At 46.0% G+C, this 23,293-nt stretch overlaps 7 protein-coding genes across 7 annotated transcripts; 3 read left to right on the top strand and 4 right to left on the bottom strand.

Annotated features, from left to right (window-relative positions):
- Positions 1 to 5,949: 5,949 nt before the first annotated feature.
- Positions 5,950 to 6,360, top strand: N7443_007390 (uncharacterized protein; the record flags this gene model as incomplete). Its single annotated transcript, XM_056887446.1, has 1 exon — positions 5,950 to 6,360. The coding sequence occupies one exon, from the start codon at positions 5,950 to 5,952 to the stop codon at positions 6,358 to 6,360; it is 411 nt and encodes a 136-aa protein (XP_056739137.1).
- Positions 6,361 to 8,394: 2,034 nt separating this feature from the next.
- Positions 8,395 to 8,809, top strand: N7443_007389 (CVNH domain-containing protein; the record flags this gene model as incomplete). The annotated part of the gene is made up of 2 exons (XM_056887445.1): positions 8,395 to 8,539; positions 8,586 to 8,809. The coding sequence occupies 2 exons, from the start codon at positions 8,395 to 8,397 to the stop codon at positions 8,807 to 8,809; spliced, it is 369 nt and encodes a 122-aa protein (XP_056739136.1).
- Positions 8,810 to 9,951: 1,142 nt separating this feature from the next.
- Positions 9,952 to 11,279, bottom strand: N7443_007388 (uncharacterized protein; the record flags this gene model as incomplete). Its single annotated transcript, XM_056887444.1, has 2 exons — positions 9,952 to 10,581; positions 10,656 to 11,279. 2 exons carry the CDS (start codon positions 11,277 to 11,279, stop codon positions 9,952 to 9,954), a joined length of 1,254 nt encoding a protein of 417 aa, XP_056739135.1.
- A 2,306-nt stretch (positions 11,280 to 13,585) lies between these two features.
- On the top strand, positions 13,586 to 14,391 carry N7443_007387 (putative extracellular soluble lytic transglycosylase; the record flags this gene model as incomplete). Its single annotated transcript, XM_056887443.1, has 2 exons — positions 13,586 to 13,731; positions 13,785 to 14,391. The coding sequence occupies 2 exons, from the start codon at positions 13,586 to 13,588 to the stop codon at positions 14,389 to 14,391; spliced, it is 753 nt and encodes a 250-aa protein (XP_056739134.1).
- Positions 14,392 to 14,691: 300 nt separating this feature from the next.
- N7443_007386 (acetate uptake transporter family protein) lies at positions 14,692 to 15,703 on the bottom strand (the record flags this gene model as incomplete). Its single annotated transcript, XM_056887442.1, has 3 exons — positions 14,692 to 15,003; positions 15,066 to 15,240; positions 15,297 to 15,703. The coding sequence occupies 3 exons, from the start codon at positions 15,701 to 15,703 to the stop codon at positions 14,692 to 14,694; spliced, it is 894 nt and encodes a 297-aa protein (XP_056739133.1).
- Positions 15,704 to 16,780: 1,077 nt separating this feature from the next.
- N7443_007385 (cytochrome P450) lies at positions 16,781 to 18,534 on the bottom strand (the record flags this gene model as incomplete). Its single annotated transcript, XM_056887441.1, has 6 exons — positions 16,781 to 16,956; positions 17,008 to 17,084; positions 17,136 to 17,752; positions 17,809 to 18,194; positions 18,270 to 18,411; positions 18,475 to 18,534. The coding sequence occupies 6 exons, from the start codon at positions 18,532 to 18,534 to the stop codon at positions 16,781 to 16,783; spliced, it is 1,458 nt and encodes a 485-aa protein (XP_056739132.1).
- A 2,566-nt stretch (positions 18,535 to 21,100) lies between these two features.
- Positions 21,101 to 22,873, bottom strand: N7443_007384 (sulfite oxidase; the record flags this gene model as incomplete). Its single annotated transcript, XM_056887440.1, has 2 exons — positions 21,101 to 22,574; positions 22,647 to 22,873. The coding sequence occupies 2 exons, from the start codon at positions 22,871 to 22,873 to the stop codon at positions 21,101 to 21,103; spliced, it is 1,701 nt and encodes a 566-aa protein (XP_056739131.1).
- Between the last annotated feature and the right edge of the window lie 420 nt (positions 22,874 to 23,293).

The following is a 23,293-nucleotide window of genomic DNA, read 5'->3' as shown; positions in this document are numbered from 1 at the left end:
GAATAATTTAATACCTGTTAGGATATTTACCAATACTACATAGGATGAATTAATCTTCTTATTTAATATAAGAAGAAGAAAGATAAAAGATGCAGGTATACTTCCACAGAAGCTCCGATGCTATGCAAATTTAGAAAACTTAGTACATAAAGTGAACACGGCTCGTAAATGACGGCCAAGGCGATTGTGGAATCGATCGTTCTTTTTAGCTCCGAAGGACGAGCTTAGGTGCTATCTCTTCACCCGAGAGGGAATTCATCGAGCTCAAAAGAAGGGAATTGAAGGCGCCATCTTTTCCTTCATCAATCCACTCCGCACAGAACTCGAACAACCTTGGATAGTAGCCTGCAGATGCCCAATCAATAAGGCAGAGCGAGCCATCTTCCTGCCACAAGATATTTCGAGGTGCTATATCCAAGTAGCAAAGCACCATCTTGCAGTTCTGTAAACTTAGTTTCGGGTTGTGCTCGAAAAGTCGGCTATTGAACCACCTCTCCATCTCGTCAAAACTGTCAAAACTAAGATCTTCAGTGTCGGGGAACAGAAGGCCACGACAAAAACCCCTACAGAGAGACCGAGGGATAGCGTATCCTAATGTTGCGAAGTGATCAAGCACGCCCACAACCTTCTCGACGGCCGTAACGTCCTCTAATGGGTCAATGATCTTCCCCTCTATAAACTCCATCACAATATAACCCTAGCCTCGTTCATCAGAAAAGAAAGCATATGCTCGTGGAACACGAACTATGCGGCTATCTACAAATTCATAAGCTATCTTTTGGGTCTCGGCTTCTTCTTTCGTTACATCTGGGCCTCATTTGACCACTTGACGATCAGATATTTGATAATGCGCTTTCCGTGCTGGCTGACAATACTGGATGGCAACGGATTTGCACAACCTGAATTCTGCAATTCACATTACGTATCGCATTTCGCTGCGTTGTTCATCGATGCCGGAACCAAGGGATCCGTTGTTGAAAGTGTTGCGGGTACGGCCCGAGAAACAGACGGTCAGTATCTAGGCGGTAATCTGTTTTCGAATTTGGTGTATAGCCACCGGGCCTTTCGGCAAGTATGGTCTGCTTCATGCCGGAACCCGTAATTACGGTAATTCTGGTGATCTGCCAAAAATACATCGGGAAAAGAATGTGGGGACTTTTACTGGCCAGATTTGGTTTGGCGCGGTCTGAGTGGGGCGCTAGGAAAAAAAGCCTGTGTCTGAGGGGTAAACTGTTTTCAAATTCTAAGCATAACTGATATAAGACCAGCTCACCAGTTCGCAGGAGTCGTACGTAACGAATGGCAGTGCGGGTTGAATCAGCGGATATTCAATTGATTCCAATCAACATAATGGCACGTTGCTAATTGCTTTAAACGGCAAAAAGTGGCTAAAAGATCGGGACAGTCTAGCTGGATCGAATTTTTGATGGACTCATAGGCCAGAAATAAGCAAAAGTAGGCCTTAACAATTTACCCCGTTATAAATTCATTTTCGTCATCTATTTCACCTTTCATCTTTAGTTATTAGTTATTTTTCTTTCCGAGGACCCTCCACTACTTGAAGGTGAAGCTGAACTTCGTAATTTTTCATGCAAGTATTTCCAGATAGAATTTATCGATGGAAAGCTGCAAGCTAAGATAGCCAAGCATATTTCGCTAGTCGAGAAAGCGGAGACAAATCGAGTGGTCTGATCGTCATTATGCCCAGCAAATAGTAGGATGATGAAAACCAAGCGACACTGACCTGCAAAGCATGCCCTAGCTATGTTAGTGATATACTAAACTGCGAAATCCTTTTGAGTGTCTTACGGTAATCCGAGACAGAAAAACGTCATCACATTCAATCGGGTTTTGACGGGCGCGTGAAGAGCTGGGATATCACAAGAATAAGCCGAAAATTTCTTCAATTCTTTGTTTTACAACCTACCCAATATAGTTTTCAATGGAAGAACAAATATAAAAAGGTCGGAAATAGAAAAGAAAGCCGCGGTAGTAACCCAGTATGGCAAAGGCGAGAAGCAACTAGCAGATTCACGTTGTCTCGGATTCCATGCTGCTGATACTGGGTGACATTGGAAGATGTCTGTGGAGGTGAAAACAAGCGCTAGCACAATCACAAATCCACTGAAGAAGTAGACGACGGTTCTGAGGTTTGGAAAAATCCTCAGGTAAAGACTTAGCAATGAAAGCTTCACAAAAGTGGTTGCCCATGTGTAGGAAACGCGGATGGCTGTTTCAATCTATATTTTTCTTAGCCTCGTAATACATTCTCTAGGAATACTGTCAAAGGGTATTAGGTACCTTCAAAAGACGTTCGTTTGTTCCGTAATCAGCGTTCTCCGAGTGCTCTTTTGCAATATCATTTTCTTTGTCGTAGTCATTAGACCATGCCACATCTCAAATGCAATTTTAACTTTACCTGTGAGAATGACCAAAATTGTGTTGGCTATTAAGAGACACATGGAAGCTGATAAAATCCAATCATCTTTCCCCAAACTTTGGAGTAAGAACTTCCTTGCTAACATCCGTGAAGTAAATGTGAAAAATGTGACAACTGTCAACGAGATAGTGAATTTTGATAAAGTGTCCATCTTGGATTGGAACGCCGGGCGTTGAATGACAAAAGAGAGTGAAGCGCTCACCGAGAATGATGTTCAAGAGGCTTATAGAGTTCGCATTCATCGTTTGCAAGAGTTAAACCACACCCCAAGTCGTTGACGTCATAGATGTCATCGCTGTAGACATACAGTGGTGTAACATAAGTTTTTGACCTCGGGTACTTCGTGATCCATTTTTAGACTGACCGCTTTCTATACCGCCTAATTTGTGAGTGTGCCGCGTTTCAACGCGTAGCCATATACGCTAGATTTCAATGCGTTTTAACAGCCCTTTTTCTTTCAAAACTGCCTTTATTATGCCTCCTGTACGTAAAAAAAAGAGGCCCTGAGCTTGACTGCCTTACTAGGGCTAAGGTCTGCGAACCATATGCTACAAATGGCTAGGGCGCAATAATAATTAAGAAGATACGCTATCCCGACATTCCACGCTCAACTATTCAATATACTCTTACCTAAGAGGCAAAGCGTTAAAAGAAGTAGAGCCTTCCCCACTCTGGTGCCCTAAAGAAGCTTATTGAAGACGATCGTGACTATATATACGAGACTATACAAGAAAAGCTATCAGTATTAATCGAAAATCTACTTACAGAGATCGATTTTAAGGTCTACTGTATGTCAATTTGGCGTCTAACCCACGAAATAGGCCTCCGGAAGTGGAGAAAGATACAACGGCCTTTATTAACGCCTCTTCATGCCGAGAAACGTCTGAATTGGGCCCTAAGATAGTAGCACTTTACGTCTATAGATTAGGCCTGCGTCTATTGGTCTGATAAATATACAGTTAAACGTGGAATCGGCTAGCGTCGAGAATGGACTATTATTTGTCCGAAAGATTAGCTTTTTCAGTATTTAAAAGAGGGCTCTTAGGTTTAAATAGTTCCGGCGCGAGGGAAGTAAATTAAGTAGATATTTTACGCTGCTTTTTGCAGTTTATCGCCTCGGTCTAGCCTAATTCCACTATTCGGAGATCCTAAGTCTCGACGTAGTGGTGTTTCTTTGTGTATGATTAAAGAGCTCTACCGGCGTGTCTTACCTACGTTACTTACCTACGTTACTTAATAGCCTTAATTATAATACAATTTTTTAACAAGATAACGCGCCGGTATATACTGCATATATCGTGCAGGGCGCTCTTAATAAGCTTGAATGCGAGATTATGGAATGGCCTCCTTCTTCGCCTGATTTAAATCCGATTGAGAATCTATGGGCGTTACTAAAAGCTAAAATTTTAAAGCGTTATCATAAGCTTATGCACCTACCGAATAGCGAATCTACGCTAGATCTATTACTAGAAGCTACGCAGGAAGCTTGGGAAAGCCTAGATATTGAGATCTTCAAGCATCTATCAGAGACTATGCCTCATAGAGTGGCTGATGTTATTAAATATGAAGGGTGGCGTACTAGCTATTGAAATGGTTTGAATTTCGAAGGTTTCTGCCTGGCAGTATTAAAAAGTGGGTCCTAGGCCGAAGTACTCGAGGTCAAATACTTATGTTACACCACTGTACATACCGCTGGTACAATTTGTAATTTATTTGTTATATAACAATACAGAAGTGTGTGCATGTGATTCATTTACCCCGACCTCTCGCAAAGCGATATGCAGGCTACAGCAACGAAATATGCCCATGTACGTACATGTAGAATGTTCCACTTCCTGAAAACGAACTTCGAGTTTCGTGTCTGAATGTTTTGTATGCAACCAATCAACGATGTAAAAAGCTCTGTTTTTGTATTACCCCTGATTCTGCCAATTTATAACGTGGTTCACAAGCGAGTGACGCACCCCAAAACACCATAGTAAATGCAACAATTTATCTCAATAACCATAAGTTCATTCTTCGCAATATATATTATACTACTTAATTAGAGCATTGAAAGTCTGGTATAAAAGTCCCGATTTATTTAATCCTGATTTGACAACTTCTACCAAAATTACAGTGTAATTTTGGTTGTTGAGCTTCAAGGATGTTTTGGGGTGCGTCACTCGCTTGTGAACCACGTTAGTTAGGGGATTCTAGATTACATAAGTAATAAACATGAAGGATAATTGTACCTCCGATCCACCGCGGTATTCGTATTGACCTATTCGTGACACCTCAGGCCGCAACTGTATTTATTATGTCATGGGTTCCACCACTACAATATGTAGAGAGAAAATCTGACACTCATTGCAGGGCTTTTGAAAGAAGCGCGACCAAGAGAGCAATGTATTACTTGGCTGAAACTTGGGTTCGCTGACAGCACAAGACTTCCGTGGCACTTTCGGGGCAAGCACTTCCATGAACAGACTGTGCAGTAATTTCAAAGGTTGGCGTTACATGAGCAAGCTTTGGCGCTTGTGAATCATCTATCGGGGGCTACAGATTGGCGACACGCTTTGTAAAAGGCTTGAGATTTGGAACCTCGAAATTGCCCATCATGTATTACATATTTGTTAGCTCACTTGTTTTATCTACATCCTCTTTTGATGAATAATGCACATTGACAAAGATCATTGGTTCAAGTAGATGGTTGCGATGACTTAAGTCGATGCCCAAGCTAAAGTGGCAAATTCTGCTACCTGGGCATCATTCATTCTCGTGGCCATACTTTAAAATTTTTAGAATACGAAGAGCCGTCCCCATACGACAAAGGAAATATTTAGCTGACCAGGTCATTAATAGCAGACCATAATAGAATAGCGTCATATTCATCACAAGAGCATATATTCATAGCTGTCAGAGAGAGAGATTTTTCTTTTTTTGATTTCAAGGGAGTTCGGCACGCAGAAGATACTTTGACCCAAATATCTACAGAGGCTGGAACAACGAGCGAAAATTTGACTCAGAGAAGGGGGCATCTTTCCAGTAGATGCCGAACTACCTTAAACTGAAGGCGCCACCTGATACCAGCCGTACCAGCCGAGTTTGTATCTCATGGTGGAACCGCGTATTGCTGAACTTGATCGAAATGTGGTTGATTCTTGGGTGGCTATGTGACCCGGGCCACATCTAGAGGAGTCTAGCCCGCCTCCCTACCGAGGTTGATCGCCCTCTGTGACAGGAACATAGTCGTTTGCTGAGTCTCAATATGTGGGGTGATGTGAAAGTAGATAAAGCTATATAATTCTTAAACACCACTGTTCTGATCTATGGATTCACACCCAAGAACTTCGTGAGCTCTGAAAATCATATAGCCTAACACCGCGAAAGCATAGTCCGTCCGTTCTCTGGGCGGATAAGCGTATCGCCTACCACAAAAGCACAAGGTAACCAACTCAGATGAAAAAAGTGGACGGGTTTTCTAAGCAGATACAGTTTCAAAGGACAAATGATTCCTTGCCTATGACATGGCCGCTGATCAAGATGAATTGTATCGCAAATGCGCGAGAAAGCTCGAACGGGTTCTTTCTAAGCAGGACTGTGATCTTCGCATCTTGGTTGGCCATTCCAACATGCTTTCGAGTCTCACACCAGAATTTACCGTGGAAGACGGCTATGAAGATGATGAACTTCAAGACCCCAAGGCGGACATTAACAAATGCAACTGTGGGGCGGAGAGTGATGTTCTAGCATGTTCAGGGCACATTCAAGCTCTCCTCCCTATGCTCTACGAGGTTTCTGTCACTGAGAAAGAACTTTCCTTGGAAGAAAGCGAGGATTCCTGTCAAGAACAGCAATATGTCATTGAAAAATCTCGTATTGCTATGCATCCAGCCTTGCAATTTCGCCCCAGGGACCCTGGGCCCTTTTACGAATGAGATTTTGATTTCGAACTATCAATGAGATTCATTCAATTACAATCAGAGAATATTCGCGTGTTGCCTACCCCAGTGCGAGATAGTATTTGTCACGACTCATTTACACTGTCAGCTTCGTGGGCAGTAATGATCGGAAGATGCGCGACGTGAAGCACTCCAGTGGACGGGAAGCGCCGCTGAGCAGCTCCCTGACCCCCAACCCGTGGTACCGTCCAAGGGTCATGGCATCACAGGTCACTTAGTCATAGTGAATCCGTCGTTCTCGTTTTCGGTCGCTTTCATCAATCCTTTTGCTTAAAATTTATTTTCTACTCTAAAAAAAGTATCTACTGCCGCCGGCCTAGTCTGGCCCATATAGTGGCATAACTGCTGGGACTTCGTCCCGTCATAGCAATTTATCGATAGCGCAGATCAAATTAGATCATCTATTTGTGAGATTATTATTTCTTTCTTTTAGGAGTTCCTTAGATGCGACCGCCTTTATTCCCATGGGAAGAAGACAAACACTTCCTCCTTACTTGTTCGAAAATATTCCCCTCTATCTAGAAACGGCTCTTCCTCCCTTTTATTATCCATTGACAGAAACCATTTATTAAATAATCTAATCCTATGCTTTTGGCGAGGCTGATAATGATCTGCAGCTCTTGGTTTTATCCTCTTTGGTCCCCTTACCGAGTAAAAAACCAAGCCCTCTCGTGTAACTTGGTCTGCTCCGTGTACGATAAACACTTCACTGGAGGTGATCAATGTAAGGAATAGAGAACAAAGATGATAATATTTCTATCTAGCAACACAAGGCGAGACGAAGAGAGAGAGATAGAGAGAGAGAGAGAGTAACAAATAGAAAAGGAAATAGGACAAAGAGGTAATACAATGACTGTCGCAACAATACCTACAGCCCCTGACTGCTCTCTATTAGATAGATAAAGGACAATGGGAAAACTGTCCTGCAAATCTAATCTCGATGACAAAACAATTAATATGTTAATAACTATAGTCTTATTTCAACTGGCTGCCGCTGAGGTTATTGTAAAACCCAACGTCACGTAGACTTTTGCCCAGGCTGACCTCCATGCAAGACCGAATCACAATATGTTTGCAGTCGGTGAAGGTTTAAGGGCCCTTACCAGTGAGTGATACAAATGATCCATGTCACCGTCAGAAAGAATCCGAGAACAAACACGTAGACTAGCATGGATTTCTGCTTTGACTTAATCTGCAGTCTCCAAAGGTCTGGCAGAGTACTCGTGCCTGTCAAGGGAAAGTAGAATGTCAATGTGTCTATACAATACTCAGAATCCCAAAGGTGATGAGAAGCTTAGCACATCAGCAACAGTCGATGAAATCTGTTTCGTTCTAGCCGAGGGGGGCTCATACTAGAACTGAATTACATTGAGAAGATAGATTGCCTTTGCCAGCCAAAAATAAAGAAACAAAGAAAAAGCAAAAACATACAACAGCAGGGATTCGCTGGTGGTCACCCACCCAACTACTAACCTGCCGGCGTGTGGCTTAAGTACGGCTGAGCGGACGGGAAGCCCTGTTCTCCACACCCTATGGTCGTATGTACCATAAAATGCCTGGGTAAATGTTGAGTAGTGCAAAATTTAAGCATTCAAGCGTTCGACCTGATTTGTGACAACACTATATAGCCTAGTACTTGTGACCGCAACAACTGAAGCCTTCGTTTTGGCACCTGGGCCGTTTACGTAATTCAAGGATTCAAGTAGTTATTTCTCAGAGTATGTAGAAATGTGGGTCTTACCATTTCTATGAGTACCACTGCTCAAGTGGTCTCCGCCGACCACTACAGTGGCAAATAGATCCCAGGTGAGTTAGGGTCATCTGCCACCAATATTCGGAAAAAAACACGTCATATTTAACTCAAAACATGGGAGGTCTCGCCATATCGCCACGCGAGCCACCATTGTGTCAAGATTATCACGGCTGTTTAAGACTTAACCTTTTTGTTCACCTCACAAATCTGCCCATAGCCAACCTTTGAACACTACTTTTTACACCCATCAGCTCAAAATGTTTAACAAAAGTGCCTGCGACGCTCACCTGAAACTGGACCACTCGCCAGGTTCAACTTATCTTATAGCAATTTGCAACAATGAAGAGGGTGCTGGAGTTGAGGACGATATTCTCCTCGATAAGCACATCGGGAACAAAGATGGTTAGTGGCTACAAGATACTCTGCAACTGATACCTTGAACCACAAGACTCATCGCATTCGACATTAGGACACTTCGATTGGAATAGCTCAGGCTTCAGCACGGGCGCACGAAACATAAGCCTTTCTACGGAGGGTCCGGAGCATACACCTATCCTCCATTCCGAGCTCAGGGACTCATCTGGACACTTCATCTCAAATGATCTCAATCTGGCTACACATATTGCAAACATTGATGGAAAACTCGTTTACAAGGACGAGGAGATGTCTTGAATACTCCCAAAGATTAGTCGTTGCAAAATGAATTCTAATATAATAAACATTAAAATTTTTGTTTTTCTAAGTGGTTTCGTGAACGGTCGCTTTCACCAGACGCGCCCGTAGCTGTCTCCTTATCACCTCCAAACCATAGCTTCAGAACAGCCCCACGAAAATTAACCATCGGACTTTATCAAATATGCATGGTGCGCGGGGTAAACGTCGACATCGTGATGTCATGTTGTTACTCAAGAAGTTTATTCATGTCTCTTAAGGACAAAATGACTACAGGCCCCTGGAAACGCCGTGGCAACTTTCAACCTCTTTCTATCCCAATAACTGCCACTCCAAAAGAAATATCAATCAATATGAGAAGCTCCATGTCAATGAATCGCTGCTTACTAGCAGCAAAAACCACTTTCGCAACCCAACCGCATTATCTGCGCACAGCACGCTATGTACAGACATGGGCCGACCAGATAAAAGAGCAAGCTCTACTTGAGAGACAGTTGCTCAACCCCGTACGATCAGAAACATGTCAGTCGGGCACAGATGACGAGGTAGCGCGACACAAATCACCATACGACCCATCCCCAACGAACACGAGAGTTGAAGAGGAAGTATTGGCTTTGAGGAAGGAATATAAATTGGAAGGGGATATCCATGACCCACTTCTTGTTAGTCCTGCGAACGAGGAATGCAGCGTGATATTGGATCCGATGCTAGGAGGAGCTGTCCACAATGCGCAGACACTGCGGAGTGTCAAGGGCTGGAGCAATAAGCATAAACAGGTGCTTCTTCGAAGAGAGCCATATCAAATCAGGAAGTACGAAGATGTGTTTCTTGCGCTTGACAAATATGAAAAGGTTATTTCCTCTCTCCGAAAGATTTTTTGAAACATGGCTCACAGTCATTGAGATACTTAAGCGACACCACATCGATCCTTGGAAGTAAACCGAATTACCGATCCCTGGTCAATTTCTAATAACAATGTGAAAGAGCCTCATGGTGATTTAAATCAATGTGAAAGTGATATAAAAGATGGGTTGTGGTATTTGTTCCGTAATATGTACAAGAGAAAAGAAATTCGAAAGAGCGTATTAAAGAAGGACAGCCAGAATAAGTAGGGTATGGTCGGCTTTTCATTAGGGACAGACTTACAATCGCGCCTCGTAAGCTGGTTCGTGCGTGACTGTGATGGTCGTGTGTTGATATACGTGGGCAGGTTGGGCCGACATTTCAATGTCCCTGGGAATAATGTGGTCGGTGGAATCGGTGCCTGGCATAGCAGCGCAGACGGTAGAGACCGGGCCTTTTTCTTCGCTTGAATACAGGTTACCGTTCTTGGACTTCTTCTGTCCAGTCGAGAGATCGTAGTAGCCGTCGTCGCGTTTCTTGGATCGGGTCTCTGCCTCCAATACGATACTCTTCCTCGTCAGGGTGTATTGCAGCACATCACAGAACCCGGACAGAGTCATCAGGGCACCTGCAACACAAAAGTAGGCCACACTGGGGCCGTGTCCACTGACGGATGCCATACGGCCGGCAGACAGTGGGAGTGTCAAAGCGATGTACACAATAGGGTACAACACCATGTAAGAGACGACTCGGTTCATGCGGCGAAGACTCTCGGTGTAACTGGCTCCCAGAATTTTCGATTGGGACATCTTGCGTCGAAGCTGGACGAACATAATGGCGTAAAGAACAAGGTTCAAAAACTGAGCGGCAAAGATCCAGAAATAATGTGTCCAGAGACGGAGGGTAGGGTGTTGGGTGCTCATCCAGCACTGTTAGAACGAGGATGTCAGCAAGTGGTTTTGATAGCGTAGAAAAAGCGAGTAAAGATAAATTAAAAACTTACCCATGCGACGGAAGGCACCCAGACATATCGGCCGTAGATGGCAATAGGGATGATGACGAGGATAACTCCGAAAGCCCAAAGGCCAACCACGAGAGACACGAAGACCTTGTGACTGAGCTGACGGCCCAGACTGACATGCATGAAAGTATGCAGAGCGATAGCAAGCACGAACATCCCACTCATAGGGTCACCAATCTGAAGCCAGATTCCCTGCAAGAAACATCCGGCGTCGGTGGCGTGAAGAGAGTTCTGACTGATCCACCGCAGACTAACAATGAATCCCAATCCTTGAATAAAATCGGCAAGGGCCAAGTTGTACATGAGAACGACATATTGGTTGTATCCAATGTAACGTTTGTAGTACTTCTTCCAAAAAATGAAACGATAGGTAAAAAAGGAAAGCAAAGAGAACGTGGCCACCAGCGAGACAATTGCCAAAGTCGCGACCGCAATAAGACCACCTCGTTGCAGCCCAGGCAAGGGATCGATAATCCACGAACCTGCTCCTGAATTTGGGGAGTTAGCTGCAACGGACGAGGAAGAGTCGTATGCACGACGCTGGAGCGTTTGGTCCTCGGGTGATGCCCGAGGAGCCAGCATCCATGACAGCAACAAGCTCGACATGATGGCTATGGGGGTGTGAATCAGGGGTTGGTGGAGGTCATCAAAAAGCTCTGATCTGAAGACAACAGGGGTTTTATGAAACCAGGAATGTTCTCTATAAAGCGAGTGGCTCAACCCCCTAAGCATCCACTATCAACGGAAGCCCCACGTTTTGCATCGAAAATACAGAACGCCAGGAGGAGGGGCGATGATTTGATGCGGGACATCAAAAGTGGTCCTTTGCCCCAAAGAATCACTAAGAATTTGCTATCGAACCTTGTCCTTTGTTTATTCGCCTCCGCGGCCCCTCTATGGTGGAGAATCAGAGATCCCATTTGTTTACTTGCTGCCGCTAGTGCTAGAGAAAAGCTTGAACCCCTGACTCACCTGGGATTCGTAATTACTTTTAGCCCTGACGAATGGCTGATTTACCCATGAAGCATGATTCCTGTAGGGTTATTCGAGGTCATTTATGAAATGCAGGTCGGAAAGGAATTGTTGCTGTGTGTAGCACAAGGTTTTGTTTAGGGTGAGACATGAACGTGGTAATCCAAGGTCTCATAGTTTAACTAGAGACTTGGCGTAGGGGAAACTTGGCAGGCAGAGAATTCCCCGAAGCTTTGTGGAAGCCAGCTGTGAAGCGGAGACGCCTCGTGGCAGCTGATTACCAAAATTTAGGAACGCACAGAGAATTCTCGCTGGACGACTGAAGATTATTACGGGTCCATTCGGCGACCCACTTGGCTTGTGTCGAGCCTCTGATCGCTAGGATCCATACGCTTGGACGCCGCTCAGAATTGCGAAGCGGGATCGTCAGGGCTGATAGCATATCATCCACATTTTCCGACGGTCGGTCGGGCTTGTTGGAACCTTCCCGCCACCCAAGCTCCGGGAACTTTGAGTTGTAAACGCTGACATGAAGACCGAATTGAATTTACGTGTCTTACTCCCCCTTCCCCACAAAGGATCTGAGAATGATGAAGAAAAGTTGTGTGTACGTCGTGACGACAGTGCTTAGATCACGACACGCAGCCTTTCGCCTTTCGACATTTCCTGTTCTGCCCCGCCCCAAAAATCAGTCAGTGCGGGAGACTCCTATCACGGTTCAAAAAGAGCCAATACCACCATGGGGTAAGTGCTCTATAAGATAGAGCTCTGATCGCGCTCCGTACCACTTCCTTCCAGATCGAGCTGTGTGTTGTCCACCATGATCAACCTAGATCATCTGTATCCTGGCTCGATTGCTACTCTGTTGAGGAAAGCAGACCTTAACCACAGTATGGAAGGCTAAAAAAGAAGTCCACAATTTTTGAGATTCTTTGGACTCCATGTACCACTTAAAGAAGGTGTATATAGGGACTAGAGGTTGGCACTAGGTAAATCAAAAGTCAAATGCCTATAGCTATCGCGCTCGGTGCTCAAACTTACTGCCATCATTCTGAATGGAAATTTGGGTCATCGTTATCTCTTCACAAAGAAGACGCAACGAGATGTACAGCGTCATACCCAATATTAAAGGCGAGCTAGGGCCAGCCGTGACTCTACATATAGCTCTTAGTGGAGTGGCTTCTGAGTGGAGTACTTAATACTTCTCAGTATTCACACGGCGCCACCCGAATCATCACTAGACCGGAATGGTTGGGACAACTTCAACGGACGACTTGCTCATTAATTGAATGTAGCAAAGCCCACACTCCATAGTTTATGTCTGAAGAGAATCATGCGGGAGAAATGTGAATTAGGAAATTGCCCCAAGACTTTAGGTAAAAGTGTCCAAGACACAATCTATCTTTAACTCTTTACATTTGGGAATTCCCGTTTTGCGTTATTCTTGATCTTGGCTTCCATCGCGCTGTTTCAACAGGTGGTCATTAGAAGTAAAGATCGGCAAGACCCCCACGGACCCGCTATGTGGCCTCACCAATGACATTTGTGGAAAATAGCGCAGCCCCCAGGCCTTGACCAATGGAATATTTCACAGGATTGGGCCCAGATTTCCAGGACTGCGCGGTTGATCAGCCCCTGTTCACCTTTTCAGATAGCCCGTTTTCCTAATAGAGAAACTGGTTCGACTTCATGGCATCCTGTACACGCTCAACACTGTCTGTTTGCTCCTTGAAGAAATTCGTTGCTCGTATTCTCAAGTGAGTATTTGCTGATCCCCTGAGGTTACACTGTAGGAGAAATAGGTAGATGCGGGCTTGACTGCTTTTAGAATAATCACAAGTCCCTACTGCTATAAATATGGCAGCATGTCTGCTTGAAGAGTATCTCTTAGCATTTCACTCCAATCCCTAGCTGGTCAAAAATTGATTTCTTCAACCCCAATGAAATTTATCAAGAAATCTGCCCTTGTTGCTACGCTGGTGGCAGCTGCCAACGCAAATGCCCAGTCCACGGACCCGGGGGTCGGTACAAACCCCAAAGCTCAGGGCGCGACCGAGGATGTGACGCCTAATACCGGCCCTAACGGGTAATTGTTTTTCTGATCTTAACCATACTAGAGGCTTCCTAACTTTAATACAGATCCGAAGACTGGCTAAACACCGGCATCACCTCCGATGGATGGAACCCACCCTACATGGCTCTGGATGACCTCTATCACATCTCCCTCGATGATTTCTACAACGGCATTGGTTCCTCCTGCTCCCAATACGACCAATACTTCCAAAGCGCCGCATCCAAGTACAGCGTTGATCCCGTTATCCTAGCCGTGATCGCTATGCAAGAATCGTCATGCAACGCAGACGCAGGTGGGCCGACTCCTGGACTGATGCAAGTCTCATGCGACAACTATCCCAACGGAGAGTGCACGGATTCAATCCAGGATAATGTGGATGCTGGTACGAAGTACCTGAAGTCGCAGATAGATTCCACTGGCGGAAATGCGATCGAGGCGTTTGGCTCTTACAATGGGTGGTTCACGGCCAACAGTGGCTTGAATGATAACAAGGGTCTTACGGAAGATTATCCTTGCTCATCGGAGGGCCAGTCAAATGGCGTTCCACAGAATTTAGATTATCTGCACCAGGTGCTGAATGGTTGGCTTATGGGTTTAGATGTGTATGGTGATGACAACTGGATTGGCACCTACAAGTGCGACCAGTCTTGCAGTGACGGAAGTAAATGCTGAATTTGGGCTTTTGGTTGTGGGAAGGTTTCAAGATTGTATGTGTGATCTGTAAATTTTGGGTAGACAAGCAGCGCTTGGAAAAGTAATTCCCGTAAGCTGGAACCAATAATATTTCCAATAACGAGTTATTCACTTTAATGAATTGAGCCAGGGTACTGATGGCGTACTATAGATATTCCTCGTTAATTAATAATCAAGAACATGCAGGCTTTAGCCATGAATACCAGATCAAAACAAGAACCAGTTCATAGACATCTCAGTTTTCGCTCACAAAGCCACCCAACACGATATGAGTCTCGCTTACTCCTTACTGCGGCGTGACTTCTTGCCTTTCTCAGACCACGGGAAGTGCCAGACAGGGACGATGAAGAAGCTGTTGCTAGTGTCCGCGACACCGGCAAAAGCAGCCCACCAGGCGAGGAACGCGGCAAGAAGAGAGAAGAAGCCACCGGCCGTGAGAATCTTCTGACTCGGGTCTCCCACGCTGTCACGAATCAAGTATCCTAATGCTAGGAGGAGAAAGGCGATATCTACTGAAAGGAAGAGCGAAAAGAAGACCACAGTTGACTTCACGGTGCACAGAAGCATTAGGAAGGTGAAAATGAACCATCCCTATGGAACTACGAGTCAGCTTGTTGGGGAAAGAAAGTTGAGAGGAGGCGGTTGAAGTCTACCATGAGAAAAAGACCGAGTGAATCATAAAACATCCCCATGGACCCATTGTCAGCCTTGGTAAGCTCTGATGCGATCTCGAACCCACCCGGGGTGAAAGTTATTGCCAAAGAGATCCAGAATCCGCCGTACGAGGTCAAAGCGGTCGCACCAAACGTATTTCCAACGGCCATCTCCCTATTCATGTCGTTAACACTCCTTTACCTGTTTCGGACTCGATGGTTTTCACTCACCACATTCCGGAGAGCACCTGCACAAGACCACCATAGGCAAACGCTGGGCCAACCACCATATAAGGCTCCGTGATACCGCGAGCCTTCATGTTGATACAACCCAGAACGAATGTCGTCAGGGCGAAGCCACATAAACCCAATGGAGCAGGGTTACCGATCTTGCGCTGCTCAACAGGACCAGGACGGAAGGAACCGGGTTGAAACTCTCCAGCGAAGGGAGGGTAGAGAGTCCCCGAAGTCCTGACACGCGCAAGAGGACCAAAGCGACCATAGTCGACAGACTGAACGGACCGCAGTGAGTGTCGGTTCTGAATTGGCTCTTGGTTTAAAGTATCTTGATGCTCGATGCCAGCTTCCAGGTTGGAAGGGTCGACTTCGGCCTTGGGGTCAGAGTTGGAGGACGACATATGATGGGCCGGTTGCGAAGAGGTGAAGACAAAGGTACTTTCCAAGGATTCCCCAGATAAGCTGGCAATGGCTTTGGGTAAAATGAATCCGGGGTAAAAGCCAATGAGGGGAGAGCTACTAAATAGTGCAGACATCGGACAGAAGGAGCAATAAAATTCTAGGAGAGGCTGCTAGAGATCTACATGCTCCCGAGAGCAAAATGTCGAGAGTGATGGAATTGTCCATTAAACGGGCTTTTTGAGAACTGAATGTGGAGAAGGCAGGTGCGATCGACGGTTCGATGGCAAGGCACAACTTTGGGGCTCGAGATGTGGAGGCGGGGAAATGGAGCTAAGACACTGAATCTGTGACCGCGTTTTGAGAATAGCGAAGGTTTTAGACTGGAAACCGTAAAAACGTTACCAAACTTGGTGATTGACTAGTTACAATGATAGAATCTTTTGGGAAGGTAACTGGCAAGGTCAAAGCGTGGGGTTTCCCCGAACTATTGTCTCGGGCGAAAGAAGCTTTAGACCTTTTCTCCACACTCGCTACGCACATTGGTAGGGGGGGGGGGGTTAGGAGGAACTCCCTATCGACCAGGGAATTCCATATTTATTGACTTTTAAGATCCCTAAAACGACTTGGTTTTATTCAGTAGTGCGGCGACGGGTGCTGCATCCGGGTTTCAATCTTCACTATGCATTTGAACTGATGTCGTGACTGGTTGAGCAGACGAGAGATCAGCGTCTGGTTCACGTGGGGCAATAATTTAGACCAGTGCTGCCATTTCTCTATTCACAATCCTATAAAGGGGCAATGGAAATCAAATACCTTAGAGAAATAGTCATTCGCTGCCACTCTAAATTACATGTATTCGAGGTCCATCAGCTGGGTAGGTCCCCAATCTTGTAGCAAGAGTTTGCATTCGCTGCCACTCTAAATTACATGTATTCGAGGTCCATCAGCTGGGTAGATCCCCAATCTTGTAGCAAGAGTTTGCATGATGTTCATTCCGATCATGATTCCCCATCAACGACGATCGCCTCAAACTCCACATATTTACGGATACCTTGACTCGTGCTTCACCGCATGGATCACGTCTCGATTAAACAGCGGTGTCCCCGTGGTCCCATCAATAGGAAAGACTGCATTTCCATGTCCTTAGGGCCCATTCCTTCTTTGTCGGATCTTTGAGCATTTGGGAATTCTCTGAAAAATAAGGCTGTCCCCAAGCGAAGCTCCATACGGGCCAGATGCAATCCGATGCAGACTGTTGAGAGAGTCAGCCGATTTGTCTTGCAAAGCCATCTATATGACTTACTTCGTGATCCACCACCGAATGGCATGGAAATATCCTTCATCTCCTTGGTCGGATTCTCCCATCTCTCAGGGTTGAAACTGAATTGTTATCAGAATGTCTCGTTGGTATATAGGGGTTCACCGTCTTACGTATAAGGGTCAGGAAAGACCGTGGGGTCACGATGAAGACTGTAGGACTGGGTAGAAACGGTCGCTCCACTCGGGAGGAAGTATCCATTAAATTTGGCGCCTTCCGATGGCACAGCCCGAGGCAGCCCAAAAGGCACAGCCGTGTGCAAACGAAGTGTCTCGCTGATAACCATGTTAAGATACGGCAAATTCCGAAGGTCGTTGTCATGAATTGGCTCAGACAATGCTGCCACTTCGGCAACCAACTTGTCTCGAATTTGGCTATTTCCACAAACGGCGTAAGTGAGATAGGTCAAAGTAACCGCTGTCGTATCGCTTCCCGCGACAATGTACCCCTGCGCTTCTTTCTTTATGTCATCCAGAGACACGCCGCTTTTCTCGGTGTCGAAAAGCTTAGTGAACAGAGTCTTCTTCGGATTTGAGGGGTTTTCATCGATCATCTTCTTATAACGGTCGACGGATTGGCTTGAGTACATGACCATTCGCTTTCCACAGGCTATAGTGCGCTTGAAGACAGGCAAGGGGAGATATTTTCCAAGATTGACAAGGGTCGGGAATGTTGTTCGAATCGGTTGGAGGGTTGAGATCCGCTCCAGATCCAAAGAATATTGAGTTTTCTGCGACGTATTATTAGCATTGATTTTGGGCGTTCACAATTCGCTGGATAGATTACTTCGCCAATCTCAAGCATGCGGAACGACTCCCCAAAGCTCAGTTCACCGATGATGTCGGTTGCCATGAAGAGCCACCACTTGAATACATCGACAACCCCTCGAGACTGTACCTCTTCAGCCATTCTTGAAATAGCCAGGTGTACCCTGCCTTCAATCAGGCCTTCATGCTGGTGAAGCGACGAGTCCGAAATGGGCGATGCTAGCAGACGACGGCGAGTAGAATGAAAATGCGGGTCGGTGGTCGAGAACACGTTTTCCAGGCCGTTGGGTAAGAGTGTGCGATACCATGCGGACTTAAGGAAACGCGAGTTAGTTTTGTGGATCTCTTTCACCGCATAGATGTCGCAAACATCGACTTTGTTGAGACCGGTTCGAACAATTGGACCTTAGGGCCACCTGTTAGCGTTGTATTCGACGCGACTTTCACTTCTATATATTGCCGGATCATCAAGATGCTTACCGTATTTCTCATGCAGATCATGGACATAGTGGGGGACTTTGCCGGCGAACCAATAGTAAAGGTAGACAAGATCGGTCCATTTAGCAATCGAAGGGCCAGGAATCCGCGAAAGCGGGTTGGAAAGCCGGCTATAGATGAAGTGCTACATTGAAGTCAGCCCTGAAAAATACCTGGCGCAGAAACATATGACAAGGTGGACTCTTACGAGACATATTATTCCGAGAAAGCAACCTAAAATTGTAGGCATATGGCTGACAGACTCCATGGTCATGAATTTTTCGATAGTGCTGAGGTTTTGCTCCTGTTCTCCTGAGCTACTAGGTCGACAAAGTATTTATATCATCAAATACAAAACCACGCAATGTGGGGGTCGCCTGAGCCATTTAGTTGCATGCACTGTAAAATTACTCGGTCGGAGCCTCGCTGCCCGAAGTCCGACAGGGTGTGCGCATAACCTTGCACAGAACCATTCGGGAGTTGGTGAATGACCGAGGGAAATGATCGACAGTAAAGATGCTGTACTTGGCAATTCGTCGGTTTTAGAGGGCGTTTGGAATGGAGGTCCCCCCCAAAGCCACGGAACGCTCGGTAAAATACTAACTCCGTGAAGGTACAGGCCTTTGACGACTCGTCAATTCTTTTGATATTGGGGTTTAATCTGCGTCAGAAGGCCGCCCGAGACACAATACCCGCGTACTCTAATCCACATACTCGAGTTTGACTTATGTCTTAATACCTTTGCATCTCTCACATCTTTTCATCATAGCTAATTGGATCCTCCTATTTGCTTAAGGTAGATTCACGGATATCCGAAGCTTGTCTCTTATAGTTCCACATTTGTGACTTAATTGGCCAGCACTTGGGGCGTATTGGTATCACAGGTACAAGGAATTTGAACAAACACAAGAGAAATATGCAAGCGAGAGAAATTGAGCACAGAAACGTAAAATATGCAATATTCGAAAGAGACCGAGCCTTCGTTCGAAATGGGCCTGAATAGTCAGGCTCCAGCTCTTTCACTAATATAGCGTGCCTCCAAAATGAGAGACTTACCCCTGTCCTCTTGCAGCCACCAAACTTCCAATAAAGCTGCTTATGGAGATCATCGCAAGGATTTCCATGCACACCCTGATAGCCTCGACTCTATGCCCTGTAGAATGGTCTGTCCTATGCACAACTGCGGCTACCATTGACTCCTGAATATATGAAAACCTGACTCGGTTGCCGGAAAGTAATTTGTCCGAGCAGATCGGGATTCAGATCGTCGCATATTGCAAATGTAAATCACCGAAGGTGTGCGTAGAAGGTCTCGGCACTAAAGCTCCGACCGTTGCTAGTCCCGTGCTACGTCATAATCAACAGTACATAATCTTGAAATATCGGAGCATGATCGACAAAGATCTGCGGGACGTCAGCCTGCCAACTTAGCCAAACGCCTAGACACTTGGCAGATTACACATCCAAAGTTGAGCATGCATGAAGTTTCAGCCCAATTTGAATTTGTCCTTGTTTACCACCGCTGCAGATGAGCTATCCACTTGCGGAAGGTAAATACCCGGCAGCTGCCCGTCTCATCGGCATTGGGCCTCCAATACGTGTGATGCAGATGAGACATGATACCGATCATAATAATTATAGACATGCGGCATGTAGGAATGCTCAAAGGCTTATTGCATGGCAAATAAGTGAGAACCTGCTTATAATCATCCTTTGGTCGTGCGATTGCCATGTGAGTTACTTTAGCCAGATGGCTTTATGAAAGTAATTTGCACGTAACACCTCTGCTAAGCTATACTAACGGAATAACCTATTGCCGTGGAAACTTTCTATTCACAGCGGGTATTCTAGGCAATAGAAAATTTCATTAGGACATATCCCAGCAAAAATTCGCATCTTGAGTCCCCCGTTTACACGACCACGCGAATTTTCCAGTTCTTTCTCATGCGTTTCTGGTTCTTGTCCCCAGGCTTCACTTATCGCAAGGAAGGTGCCATCTCGCCAGGGACAAGGCTTGAGAACCCTCTTCGGGCAATGAGTATCCTAGCATCCGAGGGTAATGGGTTACCGGCTGATCTTGACTTGCCGTTGAAGGGGAGCATTGTAGAACGAAATCATGAGCACCTCAGAGACGCAGATGTATCTGTTGGGACAAAACTTTCGGCCGCTTTCCTCGAAGTAGCGTCAGCCAAAACCGAAACGTTTGTATATCTATCTCGCAGTCGCGACTTCGTGAATGCGGACGACTAGGTGTAGACGTTCGGCCACGAGCTTAGTGACAAGTGTTTAAAGTTAAATTTGGCAGTGCTCGAGGTACAGAAGTACCTGGGCTCCGGCTTTCTTGGCCGCAAATCCGTTTACCTCGTCATATGGGCCCGCTTCATCATACCTTCTTCATCGTGTCTATGCGATCCACTGAAACCGTGTATACCGAGGCTTCCGCCTCCGCGAGCGATGCAACTGAATAGTCCCAATAATGGCGGGAGCCAGGTAAAATGTGTGATACACAAACAGCGGACGACTCATAGCAAACTGAACCAGGCATTGTGTTTGCGTACCACGTACATATAATCCGCGCAAAAGAAGATGGCAAAGTAAGAGAAGAGTTGTCCTCTTACAAGAAAGCATATATCAAGATGGCCAGTGAAACCAAAATCATTAGCTAGCAATGACTTTCTCTACCAATAGGAAAAGTTTTCTCATCTAAGAATATTTTGGAAAGAAACCATGTATTAAACTCCAGCGAAGCAAATTTTTATCAGACGATTTTCAAGTGGGTTTCCACATAATAGGTAAGGTAATGCACTATCAAATAACGAAGAGCTTTGACAGAATCAATCATCGGCATCGCGAGGGTGGGCCTCATTGTACTTGCTCAACTCTTCATCGGTCAAGCCTGGAACAGGGTCATAGCGGGTGAGAGGAGCCAAATCGACCTCATTCTGCTCAAACTGCGCCAGCTTCTGTTGAGTGAGCTTTCGAGTCTTGTTGACACTATACACCTTGATGCGATGGGCCGAAGATGTAACATGAAGACCCCAGTTCCACGCCGCTCGCACGTTCAACGGCTGTGTGTTGAGAGAATTATCCCAGCACCTGCAAACGATCTCGATCCATCCTTCGACGTCGCAGGGCAAATCGAACTCCCATGTTCGCCAGGACCATTTTCCTTTCTTGGATAGCTGCTCTTCCGGTACTGCATACCAACTGAAGCCCCCGTCCGCTGATAGTTCGACACGTTCAGGCCACCGGCCGCCACCAGAGTAGGCCCAACCCTTGCAATGGATCTTCCCATCATGCATAACCACTTGATTGGTCCAGGGAGACATTATTGCTGAGCTGACCGGCATTTCCTGGATTTGAATACCGTCTATTGGGCGCTGGTTGTACTTACCTACCTGCTGATTGAAGTACAGATATTCCCTGGCCTGGACAGGCGCGAGTGACGAATTTTTGATGGCTTTGATACGATACAGCCATTTGACGCTCCGAGCCCCAATATAGCCCATTACAATCACTCGCAACGGATAACCATGAATCTTTGGGAGTGGCTCGCCATTCATCTCCCAGGCGAGAATGACTTCGTTCGCCTTCACCTTGGACCATGGAACGCTGACAACGTAGTTGCTCACGTGAAGATCCTTGACATAGGTCTCAGCACCATATAGTTCAAGGTGCTTAGCATTTTTTATTAGGCCACCACAGTCTTTGATCACCTTTTTCAGGCTGATTCCCTTATACCGGGCCGTGCCGATAGCCCCCTCAGCCCAAGGAGCTTGCGGAACTTCGTCGCCTTGGCCAGCGTACATCGAGATTTGTTCAATACGACGAGTTCCCGAACACTGCACAGTGATGGTCTTCTCCATTCGTGGAAATTTGGACTCATCCATTAGGTCGTCCATGGTGTATTTCTTCGGGTACTTGACCATTCCGTCCAACTTAAGTTCGAATTCATCCGGGTCAATCAGTGGTATACCACCGTGGTTGCGCACGAAATGAAGCGAGTTTGGCGTGATAGCCTTTGAGGTCACCAGTCGCTTAGGAGGCTCTCCGTTATAAGGGAATTGCAAAAGGTGCAGCATATCTGGATGTTTTTCCTTTAACACTGTTCTCCAGGAATCATCCGCAGCGGAAGCTAACTCTCCCCCGATGGCGGTGTGCCAGGCCTTGAAATCATCGCCAGGGAGAACGGGATTAGTTCCCGGGATAGGCCCCCATTGAAAATCGGGGCAAGGTGGAAAGGTCTGTGAAGTCAAGATCTTGTGGGCCTTGTCTTTTTTGTCAGGGTAATCTTCCCATTCGACATATCTACAATGAGCAAGTTCAAGGTCCGATCAGCTTCACCACCTTCAATGTACATCGTCTAGCAAAGGGGCAAACATACCCCACCCAGCCTTCTCGTTCACGGGCGAAGAGTTTGCTGCGATCGCCAACCGCTCGAATCGCCTTTTTATCCTGGGTGATCTTGTAGGGTTCGGGGGGAACACTTTGATGGTCTCCTTCCCAGCAGACTGATCGAGAATGGGCAGTTTATGTGCCGCCATGCCCTGTTCAATCATCCACTCGTCGGGACGGTTGCTGCTTGCCGACTTTTTCCGGATCTCCATTGTGTACAGGGTCAGAATAGAAGTGAAGAGATATATTTTAAGCTCAGAAAATACTGTAGTGTAGGGGTCGATGTAAGACTTTGGGAAGGCATTTCTTCCAATTTATCTTGCGAAAGCCTCACGTCAGGGACCCGCACGGTGCCATCTGCTGAAAAATAAGACACGTCATAATTTGCCATCCTCGTATCTACCCAGTAGAGAAATAGTAATCTTCCAATGACCGACGACTAGTAAGAGCTGACCGACTTTCAGACTTGAGGCCCAAAGCTTTTTTACAAGCCCTTGCGTCGGCGGTGTGAGATTTACAGCTGTGCTACTTTCATGCAGAAGGAAACTAACGAAGGTACCAACCTCGATTATGCGATCGTGATCTGGTGCTGATAAGGCTAACGCGTTGGCCTATGCACATCGGACCGCTAG

Source organism: Penicillium atrosanguineum, assembly GCF_028827265.1.
Source record: "Penicillium atrosanguineum strain IBT 20685 chromosome Unknown utg000006l_segment0_segment0, whole genome shotgun sequence".
Taxonomy (NCBI): Eukaryota; Fungi; Ascomycota; class Eurotiomycetes; order Eurotiales; family Aspergillaceae; genus Penicillium; species Penicillium atrosanguineum.
This window is presented reverse-complemented; position numbering and strand designations above follow the sequence as displayed.